The sequence below is a fragment of the Megalobrama amblycephala genome, linkage group LG24 (genome assembly GCF_018812025.1).
Source record: "Megalobrama amblycephala isolate DHTTF-2021 linkage group LG24, ASM1881202v1, whole genome shotgun sequence".
NCBI lineage: Eukaryota > Metazoa > Chordata > Actinopteri > Cypriniformes > Xenocyprididae > Megalobrama > Megalobrama amblycephala.
Window position 1 is genome coordinate 30,792,948 of NC_063067.1, and position 22,745 is coordinate 30,815,692.

Below are 22,745 nucleotides of genomic sequence, written 5' to 3' on the forward strand. Positions count from 1 at the left end.
TTAACATTTCAAAGGGGGTGCTAAGAAAAAAAATTAATTACATTATTAACTTCAATACCCTACATTTATTGCATTTTACTTACATTTACAACATGGAAAAAACTTTAAACTTGACGTGGTGTTTTAAAACATGGCACGAGAAACTGAAAAAGCAGACGGGTTTGCAGAAAAAATCCTGACAGACCAGCCAATCACCTTCTCAAACACAGAAATGGCAGTTATCCTCATAAGGAAAAACCGGTCAGTGACCCTTATCCAGGAATCAGGTAAATGCTTCTAAATAGATTAGTTACAAAATGTAAAAAGGTTCATTTTTCATGAATAGAGGACGCTGAGAGAAAGAGTAAGGTGTAGAGTGTTATCAAGGCTGGATCTGTCAGACCGGAGAGTTTTTCCTCAGGCCGGACCAGCACAAAGACATGATGCTGAATCTCATTGACCTTGATTTTACAATTGCACAACTTACAGCATTTCAGTGTACTGTACCATGGTATTTTTAACTCATAGACAATTTTTCTTTAGTCTGTTGATTTTTATTCATGACATTTCATAGACTTCCATTGACTTTTATATCACATAAATTATATTTTCTATCACCGAACCCTAAACGTACCCAACATGTGCAAAACACTAGATCTAAATAAAATCATGTTTTGTCCCTTTTGTACTGGTCTAAAAAGGCTTATAATGTTCTCACTAGTTGAGAACTACATAATATTTCACTATATACTTGAGAACATTTGGCCCTCACAATTACAGTCAAACCTCCACACAGGGAGAGAAAGAGAAAAAGTAAAGTCACCTTTATTTATATAACACTTTTTTACAATGCAGATTGTGATTTCATTGGCCAGAGGTTACCATCTTGTCATCATGTGCCTTGGTGACGTCTTCTGATTGGACTGCTGCCACGTTTAAGACCACTGACCACTCAGCAACTACAAGTCAGCCTATTTTCTGAGGTGAGTCACTTTTTACTGTTTTACAAACTGTTTAAAAGTTAACTTTAATTTCTTCCAATAAAATAAGAGAAGTCACCTATAAGACAGTGACAAGACAGGCTGACAACAGAGGTTGTGACAGTTTTTTTTTTTTACCATTAATGAGGCTTTAGTATTTCTGAGTGTTTCTGACAGGAAAATGTATTTTCTCGTTAGCCTCATAGCATAATTGCCTAAGTCATTCATTTTCAAATGATACTTAGGCAATTATGCTATGAGGCTAACGTGTAATTTTTTAAAACTTATTTCAAATAACCTTTTAAAAATCATTAATGTAATGAAGAAATGACAACATATTCTGACAGGATTTGATGTGAGAGGAGAGTTTCTGACAATGAAATTTTATTTTCTGAATTTTTTAGCCAAAATGAATTCGATAAACCTGCACTAAACCAACTGACTGGTGAACCTGTTGGACACAGATGGTGTAGTTGAATTATTTACATACTGAATTGCAGTTGGTCTTCTGTCTTACTCTTGCACGTCTGATGCTAATTAAATCAATGTGTATTTTCTCTCACCCTCCAGAATGTGAGCTACAAGCTCACCATACAGCTGACCTCATCTGTGTGGACAACCGCACAAACCGCCGTGCAAAAACATAAGAGGTGTCCACCAGTAAAAATGAGATTGGGCAAAACGACCACCATGAGTGCACTCAGTAATGGTGAGAGAGCATTTATGGCTCCAGTCGATGGTGACACCCCACTATTTGAAATGGGTGTGACTTATTATCATTAAAAATTACATCAAAAAATATGGGCGGGGTGCTTTTTTTTTTTTTTTTTTTTTTTTTTTTGGGTTCTGGTTCTGGTTCCAAAAAAATTAAAACTGCTCCCTTTGAGTTGCTGGAAGAGGTAGAAAACAAAGCAAAATACCTCCTCAACTGACTCATGACTGGGGAAGAGGAAGACCTGTTCACAAGGGGAAGATTTATATCCCTGAAAGGAGGTGAGTAAATTATTGAATAAAATTGTATTAGCTCAATTAAATAAAACTTTAAATCAATAACAATTTAAATATTAATTTCCTTTTATCTATCCATTTATGGCAGAATATTAAGATAATCTTAGTCATTATTTTTATAGCTTTTTTTTTCCATAAATAAGTGAAAGGTGACCAAGTCTTTTATACATACAGGATGAATTATGATAATATTTTGATTAAAGACATGTTATTCAGATTCACAGCCAAAGTTATATAATGTCTAAGCACTAGTAATTGTATAGACCCCTTAATCGCCCATGTCACTGTGACGTCACCGCTCTAGCTGGAGGCAAAACATAAATAAGAACTAATAGCGGGTGCGCTAAAAGTTTGAGGTTTTGACTTTAAAATGTCGTCTTGTTGTGTTTTTGGCTGCCAGAATAGGAACAGGACTTTTGGTTCAAAACTAAAGTTTTACCAGATCCCGGCAGACATCCTTTTCCATCACAGAAATCAAAAAGATAATTGTGGTTGAAAGCAATACGGCGTACAGACTGGACGGAAACGATCATAAATAATGCTCGTGTTTGCAGTGCACACTTCATATCAGGTAAAATAATCGATGCATATGTAATGGTGTGTTGGTTTTATCTAGTACAAATCAGCAAGTTTCTGTTTTATAGGTGAAAAGTCGCCAACTTTCAGCGCACTAGCTAGCTTAAATGTTAAACAAACATACAGCGATAGATGTGTGTGCCATCCTTTGAATGGTCTCTTAAAATAATCCACATTGCTAGCCATAATCATAGTTAGCCCAGCGTTAGGTTACATTAGACAATAAGCCTTGACAAAATTCCCAGAACCACCCGAAAGTAATTCATATGTTGTCTAGGAAATATCCAAAACTTAAGTTAATTTACAAAAATAGCTGTCACGGTCCCTCAGAGTCAGTGACTGTACATATTCGGACAGTTCTGAACCTTCTTCTGCATCTTTGTTTAATAAATCCCTCCTAAAACATGCTAGCTTACGCTTGTCAACATTGAGTCCAGTGTCTCTTTTTGCCTCCAGCTAAGCCCCGCCCACCAGGAAACGTTGCAATGTTTACAAACTTTTAAGGGGTCTATTCACTTGCAGTGCATTAACAACAATCTTATCATTGTGATCATGCAGTTGGAGGTGTTCAGGATGACGTGGGTCACTGATGGAGAGGGACTCGTCTCTCAGGTGTGGACAGAAGGTTTTTGAGGTGTCTCTCTGGTGTGACGAGGCCCTGGTTGAGCTCAGCTTGGGAGATCAAGTTAAGATTTCCTTTCTCAATGTGATTCAGACCTTCTGCCAAATTCAACTCATCCATCTTTTCAACTGTGGAGGTACACAACATCATACACCCAATTATTCTCGAATTGATCATTCTTCATCTTCTTACTCTTATGAGTGTGTACCAAGTGGATATACATTTTTGAACTTTAATACATTCATTGGTAATTTTATAATATTGATAATACTAATGTTAAAGCACTGACTTATGTTAACTAACAATGAGCAACACATTTGATACAGTACTTATTAATCTTTGTTACAGATCATGTTAATGTTAATAAAATACAACAGTTCCACAACTTTCACTTTTATAGTGTTTTAGTAAATGTTCAAATTAGCATTAATGAGGATTAATTAGTATTTTCATTGTTGTTAACTTATGTAGTCACTAGTCAGCTAATGTTAATAGTGTTCATGTCTATTGTTATATAATGCCTTGAGTGAGACTTCTGTTTATTATATTTCAGAGGACTGAAGCTCAACCAGTCGAGGTGGTCACCATTGTAGGTGTTTCAGAGGAAGATGGAGGTGCCATGATACTGCTGTCCGACACCTATGAAGAGTACAGTGTCCCTGCAGCTATGGCCATTGACATCAGTGCTGATGAAACCCCCATCACACTGAAACTGACACACACCAATTACACTGTCCAGAGTATTCAGCAGCTGGAGGATGTTATAGAGTTCAATTTTAAATTAATTTGTGTTTTTTACTTGTTTCATTTTTTTAATTAATTGATGAATGTTCATGTTAATTTTATATTTAAATACAATGTGTTATTTTAATAATTATTGCTTTGTTTTTTTTCATGCATTTTATAAAATTAAATTAAATCAAGTCTGATGTGTTTTATCACCTCCCTACCATAAACACGAACCCTTAATTCTGCTCTGATCTTAATGCTGTATTAATGCAGCACGCCTCTAACCACCAGGCCTGACGCGGAACGCCCGCGAATGAAACGCCATTTTCATAAACACAAACACTGTCTCTATTAAACATTTTAACTCGACTCAGGAAATGTACATTACCCTCATGAAACAAGGTACACATGAAATCGACATATTTTGATGTTTTATGTCCTTGGTGACCGATTTCACCCACCTGTTTAAATAAATAAAGAGAGACAGTTGTGCTGCTTTCAGTCATGAGGTCGCTCTCTTCTCCGCGACTCATCACCATTAACCACACAGTCCCTAATCAGCACAGCGTCTTCCCCTACTGTCCACTCAGAGTACTACACATCACCATTAGGCATAATAACAGCAATTGAAACTATATTATAAACAACAAAATAATCAAATACATGGGACAAAAACAAAATTCCTTACTACACATACACATTTCTACCTAACTTTCTTTTTCTAAATATAAACATTTAATTGTAATATCTTATTTAAACAAATAATCCATTATAACTCTGTACAGTAATTAAAATTGTAAATTTATATAATACTTGTTATACTTTTTTTTAATATAAAAAATAATAATAATTGCAATGTTTTATATCACACTTGTCAACATTACCTGTAAAGTCAAGTAAACTTTATTTATAAAGCGCTTCTTAGAATACAGATTGTTTCAAAGCATCTTCACTGTCATAACAGGAAAATAATGCGAAGTTTGTTTCAGCTGTACAGCAGCTCTAGAGGAAAATAGTGTCATTGTTTAGCTTGAGTCAGTTCAGTGTTGATTCATTTCTGTTGTAAAAATCATTAGTTATTAATTTAGTTGATTTATCTGTACAGCAGCTCTGGAGAAAACAGCGATGTCATAGTCCAGCTCAGTTCAGTTCGCATACAATAGTGTCAATGCAGGCAGATCAATAATATTGTTGAATATAGCTGCAAGCAGCAATTCGGGGCCAAGCCCCAGAAGGGGCAGTAGCGCAATACGGAGCAGGTAGAGCAAAAACAGCAGAAATTGAATGTACATGCAAAACAGCTGGTTCAGAAGGACAGGTGGAAATGAAATGAAAATCAATAGAAGTTCAGATGAGAATGAACACAGAATGAACTAAAAACACTTGTATCTAATTCAAGAGGAATAAAGATTAGTACAATGCTTATTTGGATAAAAAAGGAATCAAAATGACTCATTACACACAATTGCATAATGACCACCCAACACGGGATTCGAACCCACAACCTCCAGGTCCAGTGTCCATTGCGCATGTCATTGCACCACTGTGCAGGTGACTGTTGACACAACTGCCGAAGTTCACTAGTTTATGTGAAAATGGACTCAAAAAGAAGAATTTTTATGAAACTGCACTGAATGTTATATTTAATAACTTTACTTTAGATCATTCTGCAGCTCATCATGCTGTAGCGCAATACAGAGCAGGAAGAAAAAAAACAGCAGAAAATGAACAAACATGAAACACCTGGTTCAGAATTATGGGCGAGAATGAACTCAGAAAGTACAGAAGCTTAGATGAAAATGAACACAGCATGAAACAAAAAGCATTTATTTCTAATCTAGAGGCAATAACGGAATCAAAACACACAATTTCATAAAACCACTCCACCCGAGATTCGAACCCACTATCTTTAGGTACAGGGCTCGTCAGGTACCTGGCTTTACACATTGAGCTACATTATGACACATGTTCAACATGTTGTGGAAGAGAACTTTTAGTGTAACAAAGAATTTACAAAAAAAACATTTCTTAGCATGCTAACCATATTAGCATGCCAAGCTAACTTAATGCTAATGAAGCTCATGGTTAACTTGATAGCTGAAGAGCCACATTAAAAAGAATGACAACTGGTTAGCATGCTAAGCAATTAGCATGCTAAGCTAACTAGCATAAGATAACAATCACAAGGAAGGTCACATTCAGAGACAAATATCTCGGGAACGGTAGCTAATATCAAAAATCCGTTCAGTCATTTCTATGCGGCTCGGTCCAAAGATCTTCTGAGCTGATTGTGGACAAAATAGGACAAAATTTGTGGGAGGAGTAGCGAAAAAACTGTTTTTCATTTATTTCAATATGGCAGACAGGTACATTTAAGGAAAATGACAAATGACACATCGTTGGAATTGGCATTAGCCAGGGAATAAAATGACATAAAGTATACACGTTTTGGAAAGTGTTTTCAAAAGTTATAAGCATTTTTGCAAAAAACATTATATCTGTGGAACAGTAGGTGGCGCTGTGTTGAAACTTCTCAGGTACCTTCGGGACCTACTAAAGGTCATACATACTAATTTTTGTGAAGATATGTCAAATAGTTTAAAAGATATTGAAATTTATGACAAAATTCAAAATGGCGGACATGCTTTTCATCCGATGTTGACAAATTCAATATCCCCGGATTCGGCATGGCCCAAGGAATCCATAGACACCAAGATCTTGATTTTCTAATAAAGTGTTCAAAAGTTATTGGCCAAAATATCCATTTTACAGATCTCATGACCTGTAGGTGGCGCTGTTCCCAAATTCGGCAAGGAACCTCAGATCATGGTCTTGATCAAGTGTACGAATTTTGTTTTGATCGCTCAAAGTTTGGCTGAGATACAGCCTCTATAGCAATTTTGGGTAAACCTCATTAACTTCGTGACATCATAACTTTTGAACAAAGATGAATAAAAAAAATCTGCTCAGTCATTTCTGTGCGGCTCAGACCAAAGATCACCTGATCAAAGTCTGGACAAAATTGGACAAATTTTGAAGGAGGAGTAGCGAAAAAACGGACTACTGTACTTTTCAAAATGGCCGCTACTGTAATGGGTGGAGACTTAATGTAAGAATTTGAATAGAATCAGCATGAAGAGACAAATCAGATGTACTAAATTGTATTTTTCTAGAGCAAATGGTTCAAAAGTTATAACCTTTAGAATGTTGAATTTTTGAACTGGTGGTGGCGCTATAGAGTTGGTCCTTGAGACTCCAAAATTGGTCAGATTTCTAGACATGACCATCACTACAAGTGTGCCAAATTTCATCATTTTCTCATGTTCCGTTGATAGGGCTGCCATAGACTCCCATTCGGGAGGAAGAATAATAATAATAAAAGGGAAAACGTACAATTACAATAGGGGCTACAGCCCCTTTGGGGCTTGGCCCCTAATAATAAAAGGGAAAACGTACAATTACAATAGGGGCTACAGCCCCTTTGGGGCTTGGCCCCTAATGAAAATCAATAGAAGTTCAGAGAATGAACACGGAATGAACTAAAAATACTTGTATCTCATTGAAGAGGAATAAAGATTAGCACAATCCTTATTTGGATAAAAAAGGTATCAAAATGACTCATTACACACAATTGTATAAAGGAACCCCACACGAGATTTGAATCCACGACCTCCGGGTCCAAGGTCCATTTCTCATCTCATTGCACCACTGTGCAAGTGAATGTTTCCACACCTGCCGAAGTTTATTAGTTCATGTGAAAATGAACTCAAAATGAAGAATTCTTATAAAGCTGCACTTTAGATCATTCTGCAGCTCATCATGCTGTAGTGCAATACAGAGCAGGAAGAGGAAAAACAGCAGAAAATGAACAAACATGAAACAGCTGGTTCAGAATTACGGGCAAGAATGAACTCAGAATGTACATAAGCTTAGATGAAAATGAACACAGCATGAAACAAAAAGCATTTATTTCTAATCCAAGAGGCAGTAAAGGAATCAAAACACACTATTTTATAAAACCGCTCCACCTGGGATTCGAACCCAGTAACTTCGGATACAGGGCTCTTCAGATAACTGGCTTTACACATTGAGCTACTTGAGGATGCACTTTCAACAGACTGTGGAAGAAACCTTTTAGTCTAACAAAGAATTCACAAAAAAAGCATTACTTAGCATGCTAACCATATTAGCATGCTAAGCTAACTTAATGCTAATGAAGCTCATGGTTAACTTGATAACTGAAGAGCCACATTAAAGAGAATGACAACTGGTTAGCATGCTAAGCAATTAGCATGCTAAGCTAACTAGCATAAGACAACAAACACAAGCAAGGTCACATTCAGAGATGAATATCTTGGGAATGGTAGCGAATATCAAAAATCCATTCAGTCATTTCTGTGCGGCTCGGTCCAAAGATCACCTGAGCTGATTTTGGACAAAATTGGACAAAAATTGTAGGAGGAGTAGCGAAAAAAACTGTTTTCCATTTATTTCAATATGGCGGACAGGTACATTTAAGGAAAATGACAAATTACACATCGTCGGAATCGCATAAGCCAGGGAATAAAATGACATAAAGCATACACATTTTGGAAAGAGTTTTCAAAAGTTATAAGTGGTTTTGCAATAATCATTACATCTGTGGAACAGTAGGTGGCGCTGTGTTGAAACTTCTCAGGTACCTTCAGGACCTTCTAAAGGTCATACATACCAATTTGTGTGAAGATATGTCAAATTGTTTAAAAGTTATTGCAATTTATGACAAAATTCAAAATGGCGGACACGTGCTTCATCCGATGTTGACGAATTCGATATCCTCGGATTCGGCATGGCACAGGGAATCCATAGACACCAAGATCTTGATTTTCTAATAAAGTGTTCAAAAGTTATTGGCCAAAATAGCCATTTTTCAGATCTCATGACCTGTAGGTGGCGCTGTTCCCAAATTTGGCATGGAACCTCAGATCATGGTCTTGATCAAGTGTACCAATTTTAGTTTTGATTGCTCAAAGTTTGGCCGAGATACAGCCTCTATAGCAATTTTGGGTCAACCTCGTTAACTTCGTGACATCATAACTTTTGAACAAAGATGAATAAAAAAAATCTGTTCAGTCATTTCTGTGCGGCTCAGACCAAAGATCACCTGATCAAAGTTTGGACAAAATTGGACAAATTTTGAAGGAGGAGTAGCGAAAAAACGGAATACTGTACTTTTCAAAATGGCCACTACTGTACTGGGTGGAGACTTAATGTAAGATATTGAATGTGATCAGTATGAAGAGAGGAATCAGTTGTATTGACATTCATTTTTCTGGAACAAAGGGTTCAAAAGTTATAACCTTTACAAAAGTGAATATTTGAACTGGTGGTGGCGCTATAGACTTAGTCCTAGATACTCCAAAGTTGGTCAAATTACTTTTAATTACTATCACTACAAGCATGCCAAATTTGATAATTTTCCTTCTTATGGTTCATTGATTACCATACAGGGGGAAGAAGAATAACTACGAATTTGGACATAAAGGAATTGCATGTGATAGCTTCAGATTAGACCAGTTTTAGGCAGAATGCCTAGAACAGACACAAGTTCTGCATCTTTTTCCTGCCACAGTACCTCATGCGGTCTGGGCATGTGTCACACTGAGTTTCGAACCCACGATGCAGAGCATTCGGGATCCGTGGCGTAACACATTGAGCTAATCAGCCATGCAAGTTCATCAGTATGCTAAGCAGAGGTTTCAGTGTGAGAAAGAGTTCACAAAAAAAAAAGCTTCATAGCATGTTAACCATATTAGTATGCAAAGTTATTTAATGCCAACTAAGTTTTGGTTAACCTGTTGACTGAAGACCACATTAGAAAGAATAGCAATAGTTTAGCATGCTAAGCAATTACTGTGCTAAGCTAACTAGTATAAGACAACAAACACAAGCAAGGTCACATTCAGAGATGAATATCTTGGGAATGGTAGCGAATATCAAAAATCCGTTCAGTCATTTCTGTGCGGCTCGGTCCAAAGATCATCTGAGCTGATTTTGGACAAAATTGACCAAAATTTGTGGGAGGAGTAGCGAAAAAACTGTTTTTGATTTAATTCAATATGGCAGACAGGTACATTTAAGGAAAATGACAAATGACACATCGTCGGAATCGGCATAAGCCAGGGAATAAAATGACATAAAGCATACACATTTTGGAAAGTGTTTTCAAAAGTTATAAGTGGTTTTGCAATAATCATTACATCTGTGGAACAGTAGGTGGCGCTGTGTTGAAACTTCTCAGGTACCTTCAGGACCTTCTAAAGGTCATACGTACCAATTTGTGTGAAGATATGTCAAATTGTTTAAAAGTTATTGCAATTTATGACAAAATTCAAAATGGCGGACACGTGGTTCATCCGATGTTGACGAATTCGATATCCTCGGATTCGGCATGGCACAGGGAATCCATAGACACCAAGATCTTGATTTTCTAATAAAGTGTTCAAAAGTTATTGGCCAAAATAGCCATTTTTCAGATCTCATGACCTGTAGGTGGCGCTGTTCCCAAATTTGGCATGGAACCTCAGATCATGGTCTTGATCAAGTGTACCAATTTTAGTTTCGATTGCTCAAAGTTTGGCCGAGATACAGCCTCTATAGCAATTTTGGGTCAACCTCGTTAACTTCGTGACATCATAACTTTTGAACAAAGATGAATAAAAAAAATCTGTTCAGTCATTTCTGTGCGGCTCAGACCAAAGATCACCTGATCAAAGTTTGGACAAAATTGGACAAATTTTGAAGGAGGAGAAGCGAAAAAAACAAATACTGTACTTTTCAAAATGGCCGCTACTGTAATGGGTGGAGACTTAATGTAAGAAGTTGAATAGCATCAGCATGAAGAGACGAATCAGATGAACTAAATTTAATTTTTCTATGACAAACAGTTCAAATGTTAAAACCGTTAGAATGTTGAAATTTTGAACTGGTGGTGGCGCTATAGAGTTGGTTCTAGAGACTCCAAATTTGGTCCAATCACTATTCATGAGCATCTCTACAACTGTGCCAAATTTCATCATTTTCTCATGTTCCGTTGATAGGGCTGCCATAGACTCCCATTCGGGAGGAAGAATAATAATAATAAAAGGGAAAACGTACAATTACAATAGGGGCTACAGCCCCTTCGGGGCTTGGCCCCTAAATATCAAATGTCCCCGACTAAGCAAGCCAGAGGCGACAGCAGCAAGGAACCCAAACTCCTTTCGGTGACAGAATGGAGAAAAAAACCTATAGGGAGAAACCAGGTTCAGGGGCCAGTTCTCCTCTGGTCAATGAACAAATACAGTGTGATTATGATTCATGATGCATCACAAGTCAGAATCAGTGCTTCCCACAGGTTTGAAATATACTTGTTGTGGTAGCCAGATGGAAAATCCCCATGTTATCCACGGCACAAAAATGGTCTACTACATGTGACAACAAATAATGTGTGACTTTTCACAATATTTTTTATTTATTGAAATTTATTTTGATTACACAATATATTTCACATATTGAACCCTACTTTCCACATGGGAAGAGTGAGACAAAGTGAAGAAAAATAAAACACTCATGTGCAAATCTGACACTGTTTATGTTGTTTGTAATCTGAAAATAATGCGTTGATAATTACAGCAAATGGTAGAGTTCTCTTGTCATACAGTGTGTGTCTGTGAATGTGACGCTTGAAACTGCTGCGTGATCACCTGCACTTCTGTGCCACACTGATAGCCACTGCTGTTTCTTTAAAGGTGCCATTGAACGTTTTTTTTACAAGATGTAATATAAGTCTAAGGTGTCCCCTGAATGTGTCTGTGAAGTTTCAGCTCAAAATACCCCATAGATGTTTTTTAATAAAAATTTTTAACTGCCTATTTTTGGGGCATCATTAAATATGCACCGATTCATGCTGCGTGGCCCCTTTAAATCGCGCGCTCCCCGCCCCCTCTGAGCTGTCGACTAATACAGTGCATTTACAAAGTTCACACAGCTAATATAATGGATGGATCTTTACAAGATGTTCGTCATGCATACTGCACGCATACATCGATTCCTGTGAGTATAGTATTTATTTGGATGTTTACATTTGATTCTGAATGAGTTTGATAGTAGCTAGGCTGCAGCTAACGGGCTAAAGCTAACATTACACACTGTTGGAGAGATTTATAAAGAATGATGTTGTGTTTATGAATTATACAGACTGCAAGTGTTTAAAAATGAAAATAGCGACGGCTCTTGTCTCCGTGAATACAGTAAGAAACGATGGTAACTTTAACCACATTTAACAGTAAAGAAACATTTAGAAAGACTATTTACAAATATCACTAAAAATATCATGATATCATGGATCATGTCAGTTATTATTGCTCCATCTGCCATTTTTCGCTATTGTTCTTGCTTGCTTACCTAGTCTGATGATTCAGCTGTGCACATCCAGACGTTAATACTGGCTTGTCTAATGCTTGAACATGGGCTGGCATATGCAAATATTGGGGGCGTACATATTAATGATCCCGACTGTTACGTAACAGTCTGTGTTATGTTGAGATTCGCCTGTTTTTCGGAGGTCTTTTAAACAAATGAGATTTACACAAGAAGGAGGAAACAATGGCGTTTGAGACTCACTGTATGTCATTTCCATGTACTGAACTCTTGTTATTCAACTATGCCAAGATAAATTCAATTTTTCATTCGAGGGCACCTTTAAATGTTTGACCTGCTGCTGCCTCTCCCTCAGCACTTTCACTACTCATGCCAGCAGCATCACTGACCGAATAACAACAAGATTGAATCTTAGTTTTGTAGTTTGGCATAAATTCACCACAAGCCAAGGTATAGTGAACTCTGATTATGTCATAAAGTCTTACTTCCTCGATGTGACGATAAGTGTGTGTGGTGTTGAATCACATATAGTTTTGATCATAACCCAGCAAATTAGACTGTTATAAGAATTATTGACTTTCAAATATGTAACACAACCTTTTCTTGCACTTAAAGCTCAAAAGTCTGAATATTATCCAATTTTGTTATTTTAAATGTGATGACCAAAAATATTTTTGGTTCGTCCTTCAAAGATCTGAATTGGTAAAACTAAATGTTTCACAATGTAAGAAATTGAACACTTGGTGTAACGATGTAGGAAAACAAACACTTTTATTTTTAAATTAAAAAAGACAAAATTGCCACTATTAGATGGTGACAGAGGAGCACTTATTTGCTCATTAGCCATTTCCACTCCCTTACATAGTTTTTTCTTACATTTTCTTTTGAATTTACTTTTAGAAATTATCAAATCACTTCAGATCGAGCTCAGTCAGATCGATTAAGGTGTTTACATGAACGTTTTTCAATCCGATTGAGCCGTCAATCCGATTACAAATGGATTATTTGGGTGCATGTAAACGTAGCCAATGACACAGGTTCAAATCCCGCACAAACACGGGCTACTGAGATGTTATAAATACATGGCTATAAAATTACCATGGATTTCCATTTTACACCAAGCAACAAATATTATCCAACAGACTGAATTTACATTTGTGTGTGTATATATATATATATATATATATATATATATATATATATATATATATATATATATATATATATATATATATATATATATATATATATATATAAAAATAAAAGAAAAAACTTTATAGGGTCCAGAAAGTTTTATTTTTTTTAACAGGATCCCTGTAAAATTTAGGCTAATTATTGGGTTGAAAATGTTGTTCATGGCGAATGTGTGAAGTGGATCTGTACTCCATTTTATTATGCCAGCTTTTCCCAAGCAAAACAAAATAGAGTAAATCTGATCAAGCAATGCATCTGATTCTGTTTGAATTGTTCAATCATTGAATAATGAAATACTTAACTATTAATACAATTGTATGACAAAAACACTATGACATGTAAATGATTTAGGTTAATTTCTTCATTATCTATATACACTTTAACATATTAGGCTAATGTCTGAATTGTTTCTTTGGGACTTCACTTGTTTTTCGTCAGCCTCAGATGCTCAGATATAGAGTTTGAGAGAGTTCAGTAACTTCACGGTGGGGGTGCAGGACAAAAGGTGTAAATGGCGCATCAGCGAGGGAGACAAAGAAACCTGATGATCCAGCGAGTTGGCGAAAGAGACAAAAATAAAAACTTATGTTCTTACCTTGTTGCTTGTACTATTTTTATTTTGTTTTGATTGTACACAGCAACTTATTTGGCAATACAAATGGAAAATGTCTGAACAATAAGATTTTGTGTTCCTCATTTTACATAAAATCGCACACAGGATAAATCAGAATCAGAATCAGAAAGAGCTTTATTGCCAGGTATGTTGTTTACACATACTAGGAATTTGTTTTAGTGACAGAAGCTCCACAGTGCAACAGAGTAACAGCGACAAGACAAGACACATAATAAAAAGAATAAAATAATAATATACAAATTTACAAGATAGACAAAGTGCAAAAAAAGCAAAAGACAATGTATATTATAGACAATTGTATGTACAGTTATGTGTGCAAATTTGAAATATAAATAAGCGTTTTAAGTAAATAATGTGTAATAGTGTTGTGTGTTCTGTGTTTGTCAAGTGTTCATGAGATGGACTGCCTGCGGGAAGAAACTGTTCCTGTGTCTGGTCGTTCTGGTGCTCAGGGCTCTGTAGCGTCGACTGGATGGCAACAGTTCAAAGAGGGAGTGTGCTGGATGTGAGGGGTCCAGAGTGATCTTCTTCTAAACACCTGTAATAAATATATATAATCTACTGTCTCGAGTCTTTACCTTGAAAATAAAACAATATGCTACCATTTAGGCAAGTTAGTAGGCTATTATTTTATTTTTTTTAGTCAATTAGTCAACTAAAATGTTAAGTTATGTTATGTCAAGTCTGTTTAAAGGTGCCCTCGAATGAAAAATGTAATTTATCTTAGCATAGTTAAATAACAAGAGTTCAGTACATGGAAATGAAATACAGTGAGTCTCAAATGAGATTTATATAAGAAGGAGGAAACAATGGTGTTTGTTTAAAAGACCTCCAAAGAACAGGCGAATCTCAACATAACACCGACTGTTACGTAACAGTCAGGATCATTAATATGTACACCCCCAATATTTGCATATGCCAGCCCACGTTTCCAACATTATCATTATGAAAGGCATTAGACAAGGGCAAAACGTCTGGATGTGCACAGCTGAATCATCAGACTAGGTAAGCAAGCAAGAACAACAGCGAAAAATGGCAGATGGAGCAATAATAACTGACATGATCCATGATAACATGATTTTTAGTGATATTTGTAAATTGTCTTTCTAAATGTTTCGTTAGCATGTTGCTAATGTACTGTTAAATGTGGTTAAAGTTACCATCGTTTCTTACTGTATTCATGGAGAAAAGAGAGCCATCGCTATTTTCATTTTTAAACACTTGCAGTCTGTATAATTCATAAACACAACTTCATTCTTTATAAATCTCTCCAACAGTGTGTAATGTTAGCTTTAGCCACGGAGCATAGCCTCAAACTCACTCAGAATCAATGTAAACAATATAACAGTATACTATACTCACATAATCCGACGCATGCATGACGAACACTTTGTAAAGATCCATTTTGAGGGTTTTATTAGTTGTGTGAACTGTGTTTAGACACTGTTTAAGGTGGGCGGAGATCGTCAGCATTTAAAGGGGCCGCACAGCATAAATCGGCTCATATTTAATGATGCCCCAAAATAGGCAGTTAAAAAAAATGAATTAAAAAAAATCTATAGAGTATTTTGAGCTGAAACTCCACAGACACACTCAGGGGACACCTTAGACTTATATTACATCTTGTAAAAAAAAAACATTCGATGGCACCTTTAAAGCTACAATAATAATATTCACCCAACACTGATTTGTTTAAATAAATAAAAAGTTTTGAAATTTGTTCTTTGTTGTTTTATCATTTATCTGTTGGTCATCGTTGTCATTTTCATGAGTGATTCACAGAACCGCTTGACCAATCTGCTGTTTCTTAAGCATCAAGAACAGTAAAACAAAGTATCGCCCAACATCGGTATATTTACAATGTTGTTATCATTATCAATGAAAAAATAAACAATAAAAATGACAAAATTAATAATAAAGATTGTTTTCGGATCAATAATTGTATATTTAAAACAAAATATGTTGGCTTGAAAAGGCTACTCCGAGGAGCGTCTCGAACTTGGATCTCTTGCTCCATGTGTCATAGAATAATCCACTGGCCTATTTTCACTGCTGTTAAATCACATATGCAAAGCCTACTCATTTATGCAGCCTAGGGAAAACTACGCTATCACAAAAGTGTTTTTTGTGTAGCCTATAATTCATATTTTTGTTTTAAGTTGTATGACAAGAAGAAAATAACATAATAGGCCTTTATGAACCACTGAACAAAGACACTGTTAGCAGATCTTGCCACCCACTGACCCACTGACATGTATTGACAGTATTTTTCTTCCTACTATGGTAGTCAACATTCTTCCAAATATCTTCCTTTGTGTTCAGCAGAACAAAGACATTTATACAGCGTTGGAACAGTTTGAGGGGGAGTAAATGACAGAATTTTTATTTTCGGGTGAACTATCCCTTTAATCTGGACTGATTTCAGAGTTCAGCTTACAGTTTGCTTTCTTTCATAATATATTTCACTGATCAAGAGTTTACAGTATGATCAGATGATCTGGGTTTATTTATTTTCACTTTTTATTTATCAATGTATTATTTGTTTTAAATAGTATTTTAAATGAAAAGTTTATTTTCAAAAAAATGTTTTAAATGAATGTGTTGTTGTGAAAAAGTGTTTTGAATCAAGTTGTTTTTCAAAGGTTTCAGAGTCGGTGATATCAGATTGTGTGTATTTTTTATTGTTCTTACCCTAAAACTACACGGAACAAGAGTATATTTCCCCAGTATTTAAAACTTGCAATGGTTTTAGTTTTACTTGCCCTGAACAGAAGCCCAAACTAAAACAGCTGCACTTTTGCTATAAAAAAAGAATTATGCACTGATATGTACCCCATAATTTTAAAAAAGCCTTTATGTATTTGTACACTATTACATAAACCTACACAGTGTATGTTCTTGCTAAACTGCTCAAAACGCAAGATTGTTGTAATGAATATGTACCCCTTAAAATACTTATTCTAAAATACAGTATAAATAATGTTAATTTTATTCCCCAAACTTTACATATTGTTCCCTTATACCTACACACACATACTCTATAGATCCACTATAATTACTGAAATTAGGCTGTAAATTCATTTTACTTATGCAGTACTTTACAGGCTGTAATCTAAAGTGTTACATTTATTCTTCATGTTATTTCACTGACAGAAGTTCAGCTGTAGTATTAATGTAATGAAGAGAAAATAAGAGACTCTATAACATCTCACTGTTACTGATTCATCATGAGCTCAAAGCATTATGGGTAGAATCTCTCTACAGTCTGTTCTGATTCATCAACACAGTTTCAGTGATGATTCAATATAAACCCTAAACCCAGGATAGAGCGGTTGAGTGAATGTGGTCTGGACTGTGTGGATGAGGATCATTGTGTCTCCAGAGACGCTGTAGAAGGACAGAGTTCCTGCACTGTGATCCACATACACTCCTATTCTCCTGATGATGGACTCTACAGGGAGATCAGTCCGTATCTTATTGTGTTTGAATGAGTATCTGGAGGAAGTGCAGATCAAACTCCAGGACTGATCATTAAATCCAAACCAACACTCATCACCCGATCCCTTCCTGCTGATGCTCTTATATGACACTGATATAGACACACGTTCACTCCACTCAATCTCCCAGTAACAGCGTCCACACACACTCTCTCTACACAACACCTGATAAAACACATCAAATCTGTCTGGATGATCAGGATACGACTGAATCTCTGGGAAAGTGCCAGTAATCACTCTGTTCCTCTCAGACAGACGGAGGTGTTTATTCACTGTGTTCAGATCCAGAGTGAGCTGATGGGAATCTGATGGAGATAAAACAAAAGTCTGGGGTCAGCATGATTGTTTTTTAAAAGAAACTGATACTTTAATTCAGCAAGTATCTACATATTATGTTGATTCTACAATGAGTGTAACTAGATAAAAAAAAGTTAGTAGACAAACTTTAAGTTGGCTTAAAAACACACTGATTTATTGTGCTCCGATGCTTCCTGAAGCAGTGTTTTGAAATCGGCCATCACTAAATAAGTCATTATTTTGTTTTTTGGTGCACAAAAAATATTCTTGTCACTTTATAATATTAATATTGAACCACTGTACTCACATGAACTGATTTAAATATGTTTTAGTACATTAATGGATCTTGAGAGAGGAAATGTCATTGCTCCCTGTGGAGGCCTCACTGAGCTATCGGATTTCAACTAAATATCTTAATTTGTGTTCTGAAGATTAATGAAGGTCTTACGGGTGTGGAACGAAATGAAGGTGAGTAATAAATGACATAATTTTCATTTTTGGGTTGAACTAACCCTTTAAGATTTGTAGTTTTAAAAGCCAGATAGATATTCTGGATGGTTGCTAAGGTGCTGCTGTGTGGTTGCTAGGGTACTCGGGTGAATGCTAGGTTGTTATGTGGTTGCTAGGATACTCCGAGTGGTTCTTAAGGTGTTGCTATGTGGTTGCTAGGGCATTCTGGGTGGATGCTAAGTGTTGCTATGTGGTTGCTATGCGGTTGCTAAGGTTCTCAGGGTGGTTGCTAGGGTGTTGGTGTGTTTGCTATCACAGTGCTAGCATGTTTTAAAGGAGTCATATCATGAAAATCAGACTTCCTATGTTTAAGTGCTATAATCGTGTCCTGGCGAATCTTCCAAACCAGAAAATGTGAAGCAGACACACTCTTGTCAGTTTAAATCTAATCTAAAAACGCATCTCTTTAACCTGGCAAACACATAACACATTATGTACTTCTATAATTCAAATCATGTAAATTATTAGGCTGCATAAATTAGGTCAGCCGGAACCGGGAACACTTCCCATAACACCTGATGTACTCGCTACATCATAAGAATGGTGTTTACGCTAATATTAGTCTCGCTCTGTTTATCCCGAGGTTTGCCATAGTCTACCAGATCCAGGTCCTATCCAGATGAAGATGAAGGACCTGCGCTTAGACACCTGCGCTCTAGGAGGAGTAGCATTTAGAAATTTTAGTCTCAGAAGAAGAAGAATAAAAAGCTTAAGTTGTAAATCAGTAAAAGTTTTTAAGCATCGTAGTTTTTATAGCCCTGAAGTGTCAACTAAACTATACCCTGTGGAGGCCTCCGTCCCTTTCCCCATGGAAGAGACTGATAATTCTGTATTACAGTATGTGGGCCAGACAAGTGATTAGGCAATGTCACATTGTAAAAAAACACTAATCGTCTGCACACATTCATATTCAAACGCTCATACCTATAGACTAAACGTGTAAATGAACGGCAAGAACACATTAAAAGTCTTCTGTTTTTAGTTAAAGAGGTGTCATTTAAGCAGCTCCTAAAGTTAACAATTAAAGATTTTACAACGGAAGTGATTCAATCAAAAACTTATTTTAGCTCGATAACTTTTTCCTAGAGCTTCTGTGAAGCCAAAACAATCTCTGTCCATTCATTTTCCTATTATCACAGTGAAGCTGCTTTGAAACAATCTGTAATGTGAAAAGCGCTATATAAATGAAGATGAAAAGGATGAAGAAGCCTTTCTCTGCAAGTATTTCACTCCCCTTCCCTGATAGCACACGTACATCTCTGAGTCGTCTATTTGATGTGTGTTTTTATGTCTGGAAGATGTATTTTTTAGAGTGTTTGCTCATCTGCAATACGTCTATAGGACGTTTCCTATCAGATGTCAAATAGACGTTTAGAAGATGTCTTTAAGATGTTTATGATTTAGAATGTATGTAAAACTTACATCTTAAAGACGTCTATCAGATGTTTAAACAGCAGATGCTTTCCAGATGAAGTGATCTTTAACAGACATCTTGCAGACGTACGTGTGCTATCTGGGAAGAGGATTTTATAATATTACCACCCCTTAATCTGCATGTTTACACACACACGGCGCCGCCATTTTGTTTTCGCGAGCGACAACGGTGTCCCACTAACACTGGTCCTGGAGTGTTTCTTACTGTATTCACAGAGATCAGAGCCATGTCATCATTTTCACTTTTAAACCTAAAATGCTTGCAGTCTGTGTAATTCATAAACGCATCTTCATTCTTATTGAGTCTCTCCTACAGTGTATAGCTTTAGCCACGTTAGCCGTGCAGCATGCTATCAAACATCCACAAATACATGATCTGATATGCTGCATCACAAACAGTTTGTAATGATTCTTTTTTAGAGTTATATTTGCTGTGTGAGCTTCTTCTGTATTGTTTATGCCTCAGTGTATTGGAATCGTGAACTTGGGGGTGGGCAGCATGAGCTCATTTGCATTTAAAGGTACACACACTGCTAGCATAGCTATGTAAATTAGCAGATTGCTAGCATATCCAAGGCTAGTTACTAGGCTTTCCTAGTTCTATCTATCTATCTATCTATCTATCTATCTATCTATCTATCTATCTATCTATCTATCTATCTATCTATCTATCTATCTATCTATCAAGTCGGATCAGTTTGAAAAGATATAGCAACTGGAGTCAGAACAGTCTGAATGTCTAGACTTAGTTTGGTGGATGTAGCTTGAAAGCTCCAGGAGGAGTAGCATTAAGAAATTTTTGTCTCAAAAGAAGAAGAATAAAAAGCTTAAGTAGTAGATCAGTGAGTTTAACTTTTACAAGCCAACTTAATAATTTGATTTACAAAGTTTTTAAGCATCTATTGTTGGTGATTTTCAGTGCTGTAGACTTTGGCGATCTTGAGCTTTCTTTACATTTATATCTGTTTCCCCAAAGATTAAAGAGACTTGATACAAATTCATGTTTAGAATAAATACACAGTGGAATTTTTACAGAAGAGTTTTCAGTTTGTTTTTTCCTGAAACTTAAAAAGCTTTTTTACTACTGTGATTTTACCTCTAAATCTTGGACGTTTTTAATTGGCTTTCAGTGAAAAATAATTATATTTATCCCTTAGTATTAGGAGATATCCTGTTTTTGATGAATACGTGGAATCCCTAGTTCAAAATAACTCGCATTTCTATTTTTATTTTATATTTATATTTTTCATGTTATATTTATATTTTAATCTTTCCGTTCATCAAAAATCCCAGGTAAAAAACACCTCCACACATTCGTCATTTTTATTTTACATTTTAAAATATATTCAAATAGAAAAACGTTCTTTAAAATCATAGAGATATTTTACAATATTACTGTATTTTTAATCAAATAAATGCAGTTAATGTTCGATATATCAGCAGTTTACCAGATATCCTGTGCAAATCATCATTTACATGATCAATTTCTGTCATGTTTTCTTTCTCCTTCTACAGAAGAACATGAACACACTCAGTGAGTTTTTCTGCTTGTTTTCTCAGTGACTTACATTGTAGGAAGTCGTTCCTGGTTCTGGGAACAATGTTGGTGAAAGTGACTGTGGAAATCAACAGACATGAAGAGTGTGATTATCATGTCAAGAGAAAATGATCCCTGCATCCGTTCCTAAGACATTTCTAATATGATCTTCTACATGATATGAGATGATGGAGGATCATTTCTGAGAGCAGATGAATCTCCAGGACTTTACCTCTGTCAGAGATCTTCTTCAGCTCCTCTTTGCAGAAATCCTCCAGTTTGTCTCTCAGCTGATGGACAGATTCTCTCACTCCATCAAAAGAGGAGAGAGAACTGAAGGGATCGTCATTTACGTCTGTAGATTCAGGAGGAGCTGAGAGAGACTGGAAACTCTACAGAAAACAGAAACTGAATTTGTGGTTTAAATACACTGAAGCATCACTAATATACAGCCTCGCTTCCTGAATTTGACTGTCAAATTCATTAATGTGTTATGAAAAATTATTATAAAAGGTAGGATACTATCAAGTTAATGGATTTCACATTGTTGTAAAATTGTTTAAATATTAGTAAAGTTTTGATCTGTTGATGTCTGTAAGCTCAATATATCTTTCAGGAAAATGTTTGCTGGGCCCAGACTCTGGAATAAGCTTCCCACTGACCTGGGCCTTTTTAAAGCTAACCTCAAAACTTATTTATTTAGACTGGCTTTTAATATCTAGAAGTTGTTGTGGCATTTTTGTGTATTTTATGTATTTTTTTGTTGTTGGTTTTTAATTTGGTAACACTTTAGAAATCAGATAAACAAATGATAAAGCTTGGGTTACTGAATATTAGATCTATTTCTTCAAAAGCACTTATTGTAAATGAAATTATCACAGACAATAAACTAGACTTGCTGTGTTTGACAGAAACCTGGCTAAAACCAGACGATTACATTATTTTAAATGAGTCTAGTCCTCAAGGTTATGACTATCGACACAATCCTCGACAGAAAGGCAAAGGGGGAGGTGTTGCTGTAATTTATAGTAATATATTCAGTATCATTCAAAAGAATTTCAAATATAATTCCTTTGAAGTGATGGTGCTTTATGTAACTTTATGTAAGTTGACATTTGTGCTGGCTACTGTATACAGGCCACCAGGGCACCATACTGACTTTATCAAAGAATTTGCTGATTTTCTATCAGAGTTAGTACTGGCTGTGGAAAAAGTCCTTGTTGTTGGTGATTTTAATATCCATGTAGATAATAATAAAGACGCATTTGGATTGGCATTTGCAGACATTTTAAACTCTATTGGTGTTAGACAACACGTGTCAGGACCCACTCATTGTCGTAATCATACC

General features: G+C 36.0%; 1 protein-coding gene across 1 annotated transcript in view; it reads right to left on the reverse strand.

Annotated features, from left to right (window-relative positions):
• Positions 1-17,095: 17,095 nt before the first annotated feature.
• Positions 17,096-22,745, reverse strand: part of LOC125259787 (stonustoxin subunit alpha-like) — an 18,254-nt gene continuing 12,604 nt past the window's right edge. The window contains exons 2-4 of the mRNA XM_048177707.1: positions 21,630-21,789; positions 21,429-21,476; positions 17,096-17,924 (exon numbers count right to left, since the gene is read on the reverse strand). Of these exons, the coding sequence (XP_048033664.1) occupies positions 17,401-17,924; positions 21,429-21,476; positions 21,630-21,789 (732 nt within the window). The 3' untranslated portion in view covers positions 17,096-17,400. The remainder of the gene's footprint in view (positions 17,925-21,428; positions 21,477-21,629; positions 21,790-22,745) is intronic.